At 40.9% G+C, this 14,889-nt stretch overlaps 1 protein-coding gene across 1 annotated transcript in view; it reads right to left on the minus strand.

Annotated features, from left to right (window-relative positions):
- Positions 1-14,889, minus strand: part of ANO1 (anoctamin 1) — an 82,967-nt gene that overhangs the window by 45,956 nt on the left and 22,122 nt on the right. Inside the window, exon 2 of the mRNA XM_087742779.1 lies at positions 2,141-2,319. Coding sequence (XP_087598905.1) covers positions 2,141-2,319 — 179 coding nt within the window. The remainder of the gene's footprint in view (positions 1-2,140; positions 2,320-14,889) is intronic.

Here is a 14,889-nt window from a genome sequence, read left to right on the forward strand (position 1 = left end):
GTGGAGCAGCCACCTGCCGAGGGTGGGATGCCTGAACATCCATTGCTTTCCAAAGCCTGACTTGCCCGTGTCTGCCCATGGCCAGGTTGGCTGCAGGTCCCCATCTCCTCAGTCCCTCACAGCTTTGCTCCACAGCTGCCTTTGCTATCTGTTTTTCTCTCCTTTTCTTTCAGGATCCCATCTCTCTTTTCCATTTAACCTAAACCCTTTGTTCCAAATACATAAAAATATCATAAAACAATATAGCATTTGCTGCCACCATGGAATTCACTCTTTGTCCTATTCCCTCTTTCCCCTGCTCCACATCTGTCTTATTTAGCCATGGCAATAACACATTCTTCAGGGCACAAGCTGCCCGTGTTTGTGCCCTATCTAGATATTCCTATGTAGTTCCTAAGCATAACTACAATATAGAAGACGACCATTAATAACTATTATTTTCTGATTGCTTCATGATTAATGGCATGCACCTGTGAATTCAGAACATTTTTTTTAAAGCAAGCTGACAGTCTGCTTGTGGCAGGCAACTCAGTTATGCAAATTTGTATAGAAACAAAATATTAAGAAATAGTAACTAACTGGATTTTCAGGATATAATGCTGCCTCAGAGTAAATAGTTGTTGTAAACAAGATACAGGAACACTGGGATTTCTTTTAAGATAACTAATTGTATTTAATTTTTAAAGATGTGTTGATCTTATTAATTAATTAAACATCAATTTCCAAAAAACTGGGCTGAACCGACAGATGTTCAGATAAGTGCAGGGAGATAAAACAGGCAAAAGACCCAGACGCCAACCACTTCCTACCCTCACTGGACTGACTTCATGAGGGACAGCAATAAGTTGGTCTGTTCTGGAGACTAATAAATAAAGGAAACGGGCAGGACCGAAGATGGCTCTTGAAGATGACAGCAGTGAGTGTGCCAGATGCTCCTAACTGCTTGGGGAGCTCGGGAGAGATCAGTACGTGCTGGCCACAGCCCCTCTTCTCCTGGAGCACGCCTTGGGCGGAGGAAAGTGGCACTGAAAATCCCTAGTTTCTCTGTTTCTTTGAGCCACTGCCACTGGGAAGGGGACAGGTCACACTGCAGAAAGCGAATGAGAGCTTCTTCCCATTTCTTTGAACTTTGCTGTTGAAAAGCTAACGCACAGATAATTTAGGAGAAGGGTGCTGCACTGTGGATACTAAATTTATTAATATATAAGAATAGCTATATCCTACTGCGAAAGGGACGCAGCCAAAAGACTCAAAGAAGCCTGTTGGTCCTGTTTTAAAGAAAGAAACGGTTAGATTCTTCTAAGGATGTGGTATTAATGCTGAAAGGTACTCGTAGGCCACATCCTTTCTCGCAGTGCTGCTACGCTGAAATAGAGAGTGAGCTGCATTGACTTCGACCACGTAAGGCTCATGCCCCTTCGGTTGCAAATGAGACACAGAAAAGACATTTCAGTTTTACCACAGCAGGAGGGATGTTTACGCTCTAACAGAATTATTCTTCCATGCTCCATCCTAATTAAGCACCAGCACAGTGAATCAAGTATTGCTTTTTCAGGTACATCTTTCCCCAGCGAGATCTGTTATATAGCCCACTCCACCTCAATTCCTTCACCTAAATAAACTCCTTTGTATGTGTTTATGACATAACCAACTCCTAATCCTGTTGGGTATTCATATTACTAACTTTCCTTAAAACTGGTGTTAAAGAATTTAACTAAGGCACAATTAATGACGCGGGAAATCTAACCTCTATTGTGTGCTACAGAATATTAGTTTAACGTTACCTATGTTAACAATAGCTTTCGCATGAAATTTCAGACATTTTTTTCTGTTCTACTCTATATGGGCAAAGAGATTTGAAGGCTGCCACAGCCTTATTGCCGGATTGATTACTCTGAGAATAGCCAACCCCTTTTTATGCTACAGGTTAAACAAGGATCCCTTGCTTCTCTTCTTCATATCAAAGAAGAAACCCCAGTACATTAGCATGTACTGTGGCTGGTGGCAATCCTCCACAGCACCTCTGAGAAAGGGAGGGAGAGGATTTCAGAGCATCCTGGGAATGGAAAGAATGAGAAATACGCTAAGGGGTAAAGCACAGTATGCCAGTTATGGCACATCTGGCAAGTCCTTTACTCACTGTACTCTCATGCTGGTCATATCCTATATCCTCAATAGCTCGGATGTTGATAATGTGGATCCCCTTCTCCTCAGCAGGTAGACAGGAGTATTTCTTGTTCACCCTCATTCTTGTCTCCTCTGGAGCCTCGTTGAGATCTTCTGGCAGAAAATCCACCCCATGAAACTCACTGTCTGTGTCTGAAAAGAAAAGGAACAATTTCATCAAGACGCTTTAATCCCAACACTTGCTCCTCCCAGAGCCACCCAAGCTGAAACATATCACGTTCCTGCCTTCTGCCAATGAGCCCTTTGCAGGGCTCCCACCCTCCTCTGTGCCTCCCTTCTCAGCTTTCCCACAGCTCCCTTCAGCCCTACCTAGGTGGTGACGATAGATGGCGTGGTGTTTTCCCCTTTTCAGTAGGCATTTTCTCCTTCAACAAGTGCTTGTTCATGCTAGAAAACTTAAGTAGTGGGTTTCCCCTCAAGTACCTATGTGCTGCATCTCATTTACTGAATCATTCTTATTTAAGTAGTCTTGAAAACCTGAGGTTTTCTTCCTCTGAACCTGACATACATCTGTACTGTTTCCACTTATTATTTAAGTATATAGATGGGGTAAAGGATTTCATGTAAAAATTTCACTACAAACTGAATGACTGTATGACTGATAAAATGCAAACTAGTGTTTGCATATGTGCATTTATGCAAGCAATAGAAGGCAAAGTTTTCCAAGATTTGATTCATTTTGACATTGAAGGAAAATACTGCAGCATTATGCCCTTTTTTTAAACCACACAGGAGGAGTATTTGCTTGTCTAAAGAGTGAAGATAAAGCAAGAATTTTAGAATTTAGCCTTGAATGGATACTAAATTAATGCTCCCAAAAAAACAAACAACAAAAACATGCAGAGGAGCATGCTCTAATAGCAAATAGCAGCTAGATTACAACAGTCTGTTGCTGCAACTAGTTCAACACTCTGTCTCTGGGTCAGATAGCAGCAGATAGCAGCAGAAATTGTACAGAATTAGCCCATTAGGAAAAATATTTCCCTCCTACCTAGAGCTGCCACTAAGCTTATGATGAGGTGAGGACAGATATTGCATTTTAATTAGCTGTATCTTACCCTAAGAGCATGTTACTCCTCTTCACCAAACTACCCATCTGCATTTGGTTGAACTTCAGGGATGATGTGGAAGGAAGAGACAGAGAAAATCTCATTCCCCAACAAGTTTGCAGGTGATGTGAAATTGAGGAGCATGGTTGATAAGCTGGAGGGTAAGGCTGCCACTTCAAGGGGTCTCAACAGGCTGGAAACATGGGCTGAGAGCAGCCTCGTGAAACTCAAAGTCAAATATGAAGTCCTGGATTTGGACAGACTAGTCTCAAGCACAAGCACAAACTGGGCATGGACCGGAGAGAAAGTAGCTCTGCAGAAAAGGACCTGAGGGTCCTGGTGGACAGGTTCGAAGTCAGTGATCATCTTGAGTGGTGAAGGATAACTGCATACTGGACTCCATTAGTAAGAAAGCAAAGACAGCAGGTCTAGGGAAGCGATTTTCTCCTTTATTTGACACTTGCCAGACCGCAGCTAGAGTGCTGTGCCCAGTTTTGGCTCCCCAGCACAAGAAGGATATTGACAAACTTGAGCAAGTCTAGTGGAGGACCATCAAGATGGTCAGGGGGCTCGAGTGCACAAGGAGAGGCTGAGAGTCCCGTGCTTATAGAGCCCAAAGAAGAGAAGGAAAACGATGGGGTCCCGTTCCTGCCTTCAACTACCTACTGAGTAGGTACAGACATGGCAGAGCCAGATTCTTCTCACAGGTGCACAGCAAAAGGATGGGAGGCTACATACGCAAGTTGCAACAAAGGAAATTATGACCAGACATTTAAAAAAAAAAATAAAAAATCTTAATTCTTTAACAATAAGGGTGATCACATGATAGGGAAAGGGCCCAGTGAAGCTACAAATCTCCATCCATCCCTAGAGATGGTCAGAGCTCGACTGCACATGGCCCCAAGAAACCCGACCCAACTTCAGTGTTGGGAGGGCACTGCATGAACCTGCAATCCAGGTTCTTCATGGCGACATGCAGGAGTTAGCATGGACAACAGCCTGCAGCAGCAGAGGAGGAAGGCGTGGCCAAAGCCTTGGAACATTTCTTGAGCTTATCAGAGTAAGATTAACATTATTAATATGAAAGTCATGCTTCTCCGGAATTAGTAGTCAGGCTTCTCTATAACTCACAAACACCATGAGTTTGTTAATCTTCGTTTCAGTTACTGTATCTGGGAAATTTGCTGCCCCAAGCAAGACTCTACAAGCTGCCTGCTTTCCTAGGTACTGCAGGGCTCATTAACACCATCACCTTTGCATAAAATCTGGGCAGCAACTATGCTTACGTATTTCATGGGCACAGCATGTAACGCCCACATCTCTGCAGATCTGTGCTGCTGTTCTTGGCTTTTCTTTAAAATTCTCAAGTAATTATCTCAGAAAAGATGCCACACTTGTGACGTGGGGCAGCATCCTCAAACTCAGTAAATGACTTGAATAACAATTTGTAATAGTTAAAGAAGCTTTTTATGGGGTAATACAGAGATGCAGCCAAAAAAGCAGCTGTCTCATGGGAGCGACTAGCATGTTTATAACAATTCTCTACACATGTATGCTCTCTTTTTCCAACATACACGTGCATACACACACACGCTCCCTGAACACATGGGAATTGATACAAACACGATCAGCTGCAGAATGGTATGTACTCCAGCTTTTTAATCTATAGCTGTAAAATACTCATCTAATAATGCAACAACTTTTGGAACTTCGTATGCATAACAACCTGCATTTTTATTTGGAAGAATGCCTGAAACAACCTTCTAGAAGGAATAGCTTAAGTGCTGTAAAAGTCCTCTCTCCTTTTTCCTCCTTTCACACACATACTAAATAAAACCTAGTTACTTCAGCAGATTACAGAGGATATTAGAAAAGAAGCACCTTTTACTGACTATGAATCTGTATATTTTGTATATCTCATAATGGACCTGTGAACTGAAAAGTGTTAGTTTAGAAATTACAATTAGGACGGAGTATGTTTAGAGCAGAAAATCGCAAGCTTCATTGAGTCCAAACAAGCTCCCTGTGGTCTGGAGCTGCACTTCTGAGCAGCATTTGTTAAGGCCATAGTACAGAGCAAGGAGACCTGCTCAAATGATTCAGTACTATTGTGCAAGCCCAAACAATCACCCATCCGCAAGCATATATTTACATTTCTGTTTACACATCAGTAGCCTGGCAATATCGGAAAGAACAAATACTTAAGGTAAGCAATGAATCATACAATTTGGGTTTATTATGACTACCGGAAAAGATGTGAAATGTGAGAACTTTATTGATACAATCTTAATTACAAGAAGTTTGATTTCTATACTTAAAGATGATGTCAGGATTTAATACTAAGTAAAGTCATCCAAACCACTTTGGTAATGACAAATGCACAGGGATTATAACTTGTGCCGATTTGGCAGAGGTCAAAGCATTCCGTTGCAGAACACAAAACATCTTTTTATATGGCATAGAGTATTTTAAAGACTTAAAATCTTGAATCTCTATTTTGTGTTAATCATATTAAATAAGGACAATAATTTAATCTCAAAATAAATTCATGTTCGGAATTATTTATGGCAAGATAGTAGATGTAATATGAAAAGCACAGAGCACATTAACGTCCTAATTCAGCTAGAGTCACATCTTAATTTCTTTGTTGGGAGCTGAAAGAGGAGAGTATTGTGAAAATTGCTAGCTTTGCTTCCTTCTAACATTGACTAACCCACTCTCTTCTATTTACTGACCAGAAAACACTACAACAAAGACTTGAAGTGCTCAACATATTTCAACACAGCCATATAACCAATCAGCCCTTTCTCCTCCGTATCCACAGCTGATGATGTTCAGAAACCCATGGATTTCGAGACAAGAGAAGTTCTTAATATTCCTGGAACATAGACTCAGACCCACCCGATGCTTCTTTTACACTTTATTATGTATTGCTTTGTCATTTCCCAGTATTTGCTATGAATCACAGAACACCCTGCCAAATATACAATATAAAATGATACGCTTCAAAGCATTCCTTGCCTGTCTCAAAACATCCACATTCTGTAAGAGCACAGAAGGCTGAAAAAGTGTTTGATACCAATTTCAATCCCACCTATGAATCAGGTTTGAGAAAGTATTCAGTGAACATCTGATGTGTGTAGAACTTCTACCTTCCTTAGCACAGGCGCTGCCAGGTAATTCCCATATTTGCTGTAAATAACCCTGTATTTTCCATAGCTGGTATAAAAGACCAGGCTTTTCGGCAGCACCTGTGTTTAGGAACAGCTCCATAGGGTACGTGACCATACGCATCTCGTAACAGCTGTCCCTTTTTTGTTAGGAGTGGAGTAACATGGGAGAGCAAGAAAAAGACGACATAGACGTTTGCAGCAACTCTCAAGCTACCTTTCTGCTCTCTGTGGGAGTTTTCCCAGAGATTTTGGGATGTTGTGGATTACACTGAGCCACCAGCCGCAATTCATGCTACAATGACCTTGCAAACTGCGGTAAAGTTAGAGATATCTTAGCCATTCTGAAATGATTTCTCTGTAAGATGCATCAGGTACAATGAGCTCTGTGCCGTTTCCAGTACAAAATAAGCAAGCATTATATTCATCCAAAGTAGATAAACTTATATAAATCACAGAGATGAGAGCACGAGGACAGAAACTGGTGAATGAAAAGATCAGAAGAGACAAGTGCATTACAACAGCATGTCTTGTGTCTGCGCCAGTTACTTCTCCCCCTGAATCTCCAATGAGTCTCTTGCTGAACAATATGGGAAATAAGATTAAATTAATAAAAAACCGCTTCAAACTTGCAAACATCTGATCCTTTGTTCAAACTTCAGTTGCAGCTATAAAAGTCCTCAAACTCTTCTTGCAAAAATTAACACTAACTAATTAACAATAAATTTTCCACCACAGAAGTCTGGCACATTGTGCTGTAACCTTTACTCATTTAGACAATGCTTCTTCGTTGGACTTTGGTGACCAGGTGAACGAGAACTGAAAATCTGCTCTAGAAATGGGTGTATTTTCTCCATTACTAGCCTCAGACTTGATCAACTAGCTTATTAATATTATAGTCATAATCACATATAACCACTGAATATTCTCAGGCAAAAAATATCTTTTTCATTAAAAGAAATGGAAAATTGCTTTCACACAACACAGTTTTTACAGAAACATCCTGTGCTAGTTCTAAAACGAGCATCATCAAGTCAGCATGAGTATATATAAACAAACGAACAACTATTTCACTGCTCAACCTGAAACCAGTAACTTTGCTGAAGCTGGCTTCTCTTATCTTGCCTTATTTTCTTTTTTAGGGAGTGTGTTTAAGAAAGTGGCTAGAACAAAAAAGTCACAAAGGCATCTGAGTTAGCTGTTCCAGTCGTTCTCAACAAGAACAAAGCAGGAGAGTTACAAGACCATGTGATTTAAGACTTTTAAATGTCCACGTTCTTATCTTTTTGCCTTATAAAAATTGTGATAGAATTCAGAACAGAAAATTAAGAATCATGCAGGATAAGTTCCCCAAGCGAATCATTTTAAAGGAGCCATAACACCAGTTCTTCACAAAAAGCTTCTGAAATACTAGTGTAGGGGGTTTAGATTCCTTAAACTGAAGACATTTGTTTCATATGAATTAACAAGTAAAAGTGGTGTGCACAGGTCCCAGAACTGGTAATGACCCTGCTGTCACAGGGAGGAAGCATATTAAGGAAGTCATGCACACACATAGATATATATGTAAAAAAACCCCACCCACCCCATAAATATAGGTTGTATATTTTGTTTATACTATGCTCTTTCTGCAGAAGAAATGCTAGTGTATGCAATATGTCGGATATTTTTTGGATTTGGGTCCTTTTTAAAAAAGAAAAACAACAACTTTAATAGATACTGAGAGAAAACGCCTTAGTGTGTTTTTGCTTACTATATATTGCCCCCTAGCAGCAGAATCCTCCTTCAGCACATTCTTACCCATTTCTTTACTTCCTCTATCTTCCAAATTCAAAGCTACAGGTTAATCCTTGGGCTAAGAACACAAAAAAATAATTCTCACAAGCGACTCACCTATCACTTCCTCCTCTTTTTTGTTTTGGGTTTTTTTTTGTCCTCCTGATATATTCAAAGGTTGCCAGATTTGGAGCCCGAAATCCCTGCTTCGTCCTCGGGAAAAATAAGGCAAGGCAAATGTCAAGGAAGCCTCAGTATGCCACCCCACCAGCGTGTCTCATTCCTGACCTATGGGTCATTCCTGCTGGCCCGCGAAGCTCTGCCACGGGAACGCCAGCGAGGATACCCGCCGCTGGCAAAGAGGGGAGTTCTTTTTTGGGACACTGACACCTGTTTACGAGGCACTGGCCTGAGACCAACAGCCCGGTCAGGAACCGCAGTGCTCTCCAAGGAGCGCTCGTACATGTTCTGAACTTTTGTTCTGTTCAAAGTCCAGAAGTTAAGCACTGATTAGATCCACATCTGTAACCATTTGATTTAAATTTTCCCTCGCCTTTCCAGCTGCGAACAGCCAGATGTTGCCTCTAGCAGCGCTACTTCTGTAGATGCAGGAGGTTGCACTAACACCATTGACTGGCCTGGCAGGCAAAGGGCTGCCGTGAAAGGCAACCGACCTACCCCTGGGCAAGATTAACGCTTTCAGGGATGTTGCTGCCTTCTGTCCACCCGCCTGCAGAGAGGTGACTCCCTGCCCCTTTGATCCCCTGTAGCACCATGCTAAGTAGGACACTCTGGAACTCACCCATCTCCTTTGCTTTTGCACTTATTTTAAAACTTGGCTGTAGCCTAGGTCTGTACAGGGTATTACCTTAATGAAGCAAACAGGAGGTTACGATCCAATCCATTAACAAAAGAAAAAGCTTGAACAGTGAAATAAAATTTGGATTCGAAGGACAGTTTCCTTTACAGAATAGAAATACTTTTAAAGCAGGACAATCTGAATATAGCTGATGCTGACAACTTTGTTAGCACTTCGTATTACGCTGAATGGCAGAGCCCATTCAGAGACTTCGTGTCCAGTATTTGGGGGTCTGAAAACCAACTCCTGTCACATGAGTGGAGAAAATTCAGCTCCTGGCAGAATTATTTGAACCACCAGCTTGCTTAGCTATATTTCTCAGTACTGACTTATCAATGGTAGGTCTCTAGAGTAGGGCTGCAGCTTTCCTGGAAGGCTGTCTACAGCTTTATTGATCTATTATTATCAGCAACATGTTAAAAGAAGCTTAGAAGGACACACAACTATGACATCATTTCTATTTCTGCCCTTCTATTTTTGTTTTTAAAGATTAATTTACCCTGTTTGCGGTACGTAGCCCTAGGCTTGAACACATCTAACCTGACACAACCCTTGTGAAATATGAAATATAAAAACAAAGAGCAAATCACCTAAAAACCATAATGATAGTAAAATGAACATTTTGGTTGAAATGGCATTTTCAACAGCACATAACAGACCAGCAAATATAAATTCTACCATAACAAGACTCATACTGCCCATTTATTTAGACCCTGGAAAATCCCACACTTTATAAAAACACACAAAGCCTCCCCCCCCAAGATAAATTGCACTTTTTTCCCCCAACTACCAACAACTATTTAACAGTCTATTAAGTATGTCTGTTTTCAGACATATTTCTGAAATACTTAAATCAAGCACTACTTCTACCAGACACTGGAAAAGTATTTCAGATTTGCTTCTGTTGCTGTTCCACAAAAAACAGCATTAAAGCCAGACTCAAGTCCACCACAGATTGTTCTTTGCAAACTTTTACTGATTATTTCTGTAATTTGATAGCACTTCATAGCAAAACAGACAAAATGAGCAAAATTCTGCTCCTAGTTTGCTACACATACAGAATAATTCCTGCAACATTTTCTTGCATTTTATATTAGTTTTAACGACAGAAGAAGCACTTGTGTGATTCACTGAAATGCATCAGGACTAAAGACCATAATCCTCTTTCTTACGCGAGTTACTGCTGAGTTCCAAAATACGTACCGATGACTTTCTTGAATGCACTCTGCAATGTCATATCCTGAGTTATACGTATCGTGGGAACAAGAGGATGAATTAGATACAGAAGATCCACTGAATCTGTGCTCTAGGAATCCTGCTTGTTATGTTTTGAAGGGTTATGATGCTATTTATTTTTCTTTGTATGTTCCAAGGGAAGGCAGCTGTTACCAACAGGAGCAGTAAGATGAAAGGAAAGAAATACTAAAAAAGAGATTATGGGGAAGAGTATTGGTATGCATTAGGACAACGTACACCTAAACTTTCACAGCAGCTTTTAAAGACATCTAAATGCATTTCAAATATTAAATATATTTTCCTTTACCAGGCTATTACAAATAGCTCCTTATACCAATCATGCAAAAATGAGGATCCAAAGATTATCAGTTTTACTGTTAAACTATGAGCCATAGACTGCAACCTGGGCCTGCAGTCATAGCACACACTTACTGGCAAAGCTGCTCTTGATCCAAGAGGTTTCCCATTTAAAGTCCTAAACTTAAAACATTTGCACTTATGTTTAAATTTCCATGCATCAAAGTCACAAGGGCTTAGCCATGGATGTCTTGGAGGGTTTTGCTAACCTGGTAAAGACTTTTTTTGACTACAGTCACCATGTTCAGTAACCGCAGCTCTTCTACGTTCGCACTGAAAGAGCCAGTCACTCTGGGTGGGGTCAGGTTTTGTATGGCAGAGCTCCACGTTCTATACGTTCTTTGGGTGTGCCAAAGCAGGTGGAGCCGATTTGATAGTGAGGTGGTGGTAGGCGATATTCATCCAAGGTCCCAGTGCAGCCCCTAGCTCTGTGCTATTTGAGGAAATAAAAGCAAAATCCTGCACTGAGCAAAAGCTTAGTTCTAGCAAGTTTTCTTCATACCCCTGCAGTTTTACCTTGGATGCTGAGCAACATTGTTATATGACAATAAACTGCTAAGTTTCACTGGCAATTGAAACAACATCTCTCTCTCCCTGAGCAAGTGAACGCAAATCGATGAAGGGGAAAAGCTCTATTAGCTCTTGTCTATCTATGAGAAAGCCATTCCCTGTGTCCCCCAGTCTTAATGAACTAAGTTGAGGCATACCAGAGGCAGAAGACCTAAGAAGTGACTATGCAACCAGGCAGTCTCCTCCTCGTTTCTAAGAGCTGAGATCTACCACAAAGAGGCCGACGCTCCGGGAAGGTGCCACATGCCAGCCAGCTGGCTTGCCCTGTGCCAGAGGATGCAGGAGCACACGCTATAGGAAAATAAGATACTCCTGCTTAGCATTCCTGGTGCTCCCATCTTGGGTCGCAAAATTCTTGGAGCAGAAAACTAATCTGTCAGCAAAGCCAGCTTCCCTTCAGTGCCAGCAAGAGGAAGGATTGGGCCAGTACCTTGGTAAGGCATGTCGAGACCCCCAGATGAAAGGCACACTTGAAATGTTTGAGCAGAGATAGACGTTCTTTGTAGTTTGGCCCTCAGCAGGGAAGCTGACAGCAGCGCCAAGCCCAGGCTCACCAAGTCTCTTCCTTAATGAGCTTTTGATGATCTTTACTATCAAGACTGTAACAGGGGACAGACTTACTATAAAGCCTGGATTATCCAAAGGCACACTGGTCAATCCACATTTACTACCAAAGACCAAAGGACAGGAAATTGCCATGAAATTGCTGTTGACCGTAAAACTGAAAGAAGCAGAGTGTGGAGGCCTCTGTGGGTGCTGCAGGTGGTCACAGGCAACTGGGCCAAAATCTCTGTCAGGATTTCCAGGATTCATTCCTAACTTGCCCTTGTTTGTTCTGCAGCAGTACTTTTCCAAAAGGAGCTCAGAATTCATACCAAAGGTATGGCCCTTAAAGAAGGAGATTTCTGCATGAAGGCAGTCATGTCCACAGCCAGCATGTAGGCACTTAACACCCCCCCCAAAAAAAACCCAACTCAATGAGTTCATATCATGAGAACAGAAGACAGACATATTTTGAAAGACCATTGTGTTCAACCTGTGTATAAACAAAGACATCTTGGCAAAATAGACATCCTCCAAAAAAAAGGATAATTTTTCTAATCGTTAAGATGATTATGTATGACACTAATGCACTAATGAAACCATAAATAATAAAGGGCAACTATAGTCCAGTATTTTATCTTTAAAAGTGTGAGATAGATAGCAAAAGGGAGAGCCCTTTCTGTCTTGTTCATTATTCTCTGAGAAATCGTCCCCAGAAAGAGACTGACAACTACAAGCATCACCAGGTGGGCTTTACTCTTCTTATGACATACTCTCAATGCTCTCTCCTTAGTACTAGGCATAAATCCTCCTCCCTTGAGGAAACAACTCAGAGCACCATAAACGTATGACCCACCAAACCAAAAAACTAGAAATTATATAGTTTCAAACAGTATGTCTCTTTCATAGCCAAAAATTCTGTTAATTCCCAAATTGCAGTTGTTCCATTATGGTCCAGCAAGCGAATGGTATCAGTTGCTCCTGGACCATACAATGTAAGGCTCCACCAAAAAATGTTTTAGGATTTTTTTTTTAATTGTTTCTACAGCTCTCGGACTTTAGCAAAATCCAACCATGAAGCAGACCAAACTGCATCACATCCACGTGTTTGGTGATCTTCTGCCTGAAGATATTCTGGGTAAGAAAGGAAATGGCAACTCCTGCCAAGAGCAAGCATTTGACATCAATGCAGAGAGAGAAAGAGAGAAAACATTATTTGTTTTCATATTTCCTGAGAAAGACATTGAAGATGTTGTAACCTTGTTATTTATAGAGGGCCAAGGTTTCATCCTAGAATTTAGGAGAGGAATTTATTTTCTTCTAAAGTGTGATTAAGTTTATAAGCTTAAGACAAGGTTTTATTGTGTTTTTCTGTTTTGGTTAACAGAATAATATTTCATTTGCTGTCTTCTTTTTTTTTTTGGAAAAAGGAAAATGTTCTGTTCATTTATCTGGTAAATGTTTATCAGTTCAGTGAAAAAAACCTAAGCAATGGAATAAAATGGAATTAAACTTTAATATATTGCTTATCTTCAAGCATTGAAACATTTAGAAAAACGATACTCTGCATGAAAAAAAATTCTTGTTTTACCAAAATATTTAGAAAAGTAATTTCTATGGATACTGTCCTTTAGTATAGCTGTTATTCCATAAAACTTTTTCAAAATATATTGTAAACTGCTATTTGCAAACTTCATTGCTTTTTAATAACACATACTCTATGTTGGTTGGTTAGTTCAACCAGTTTACAAAACACACGATGCATTTTTGCCAGCTAGGTTTCTAGTCTCATGAATAGCCTCTGTATTTTTTATTTTTTTTCAATATTCAAGCTCTTCAGAAATTACCTTGAAGTGATTGCTTTTAAACCTGCAATAAATCTATTGCTGATTAAGAGAAAGAAAAGTTCTTCTCCCTGACCACAGTAATGATGTCAATACCGGTATTGAAAGGAATAGAGGGCAACTAGGTAAATATAAATGAAGGTGGCGCAATTCTGACTGATTTCAAATCTAATGCAGATAGTTGGCTAGTAACGTCCTTCAAACGTTTGCTTTACTAACCTTTTGGATGTCTGGAACCCAAAGCTGTTGCTATTTTTTATTATGACTGGCTATGTATCGAAGATATTCTGTGAAGTGATGGGATAGAGCAACAGTGGTTATGGTGGAACAGGTGTCGTTACGCTGGATCAGCTATTACACAATGCATTAATTTGAGACATACGATATTTAAAATATTTGAACCAGTTGCAGTGGTTGAAAAAAATTCCTAGGGGTGCAAATTTTTATTTTCACACTGTCACTCTCCAGCCCAACTCAAGATCAAGGCACCCTTCCACTAGGTGCTTGGTAAACACATACAGAAGGGCAGGCACCTCACCTGGCTCAACGGCACCAGAGCATCGCCTGCAGCCAGCCCCGGAGCGAACGCACACGCATAGCCCTGGTCGCCTCCTTCGCATGATAAAAACCTTGAGAAAAACAAGACGACCTTCCAAGCGATGTAAATTTGTTTCTTGCCAATATGGGAGCCATAGAGAAGCAGCAGCAGACATGCTTGGGATAAAATGCACGTGCAATCAATTACCCTGGCTTTACAGCCTGTAAGAGACCATATACTGGGGAGAGGGAGGCGGGGGGGTGCAAACTGGTGGGGGACTTGGTTAGGGAAACCTATGTCAGACCTCCTCCCTGAGGAGCAGCTCCCATCTGAGCAGCTCCTCCAGCAGCAGTGAAGAGAGCAGGGTGGAGTACAGGCGTTTTTTACATCACCAGTACATACATCAAGGATATTAGTGCCCCCGAACCGCGGGTAGTGACTGCACCTCTGTCAGTAACTACACGTACTTACATGAAGGAATATTTCAACATTACAACACATGTAATGTTTCTGAATCTATTTATTTTCTTTACCTAATTTAAACACGAGCATGATTTTTGTTTATATGAAACCAAGACTTCTTTCCTGATAACTTTAATCTCTAACTATATTTCTTCAGGAAGTATTTATAACTCGGATCAACAGTTTATATCCCTTATTCCTTCCCTACCTGAGGGCTGGTTCTTGCCTGTGAAGCCCTCGTGACTGAAGGCAGGAAGGACAGTGAATGCCACCACAGCACAGCTCTGGACAAAGCAGT

Source organism: Nipponia nippon, unplaced genomic scaffold (genome assembly GCF_047370975.1).
Source record: "Nipponia nippon isolate SJK-2023a ecotype South Korea unplaced genomic scaffold, ASM4737097v1 scaffold_10, whole genome shotgun sequence".
Classification (NCBI taxonomy): Eukaryota; Metazoa; Chordata; class Aves; order Pelecaniformes; family Threskiornithidae; genus Nipponia; species Nipponia nippon.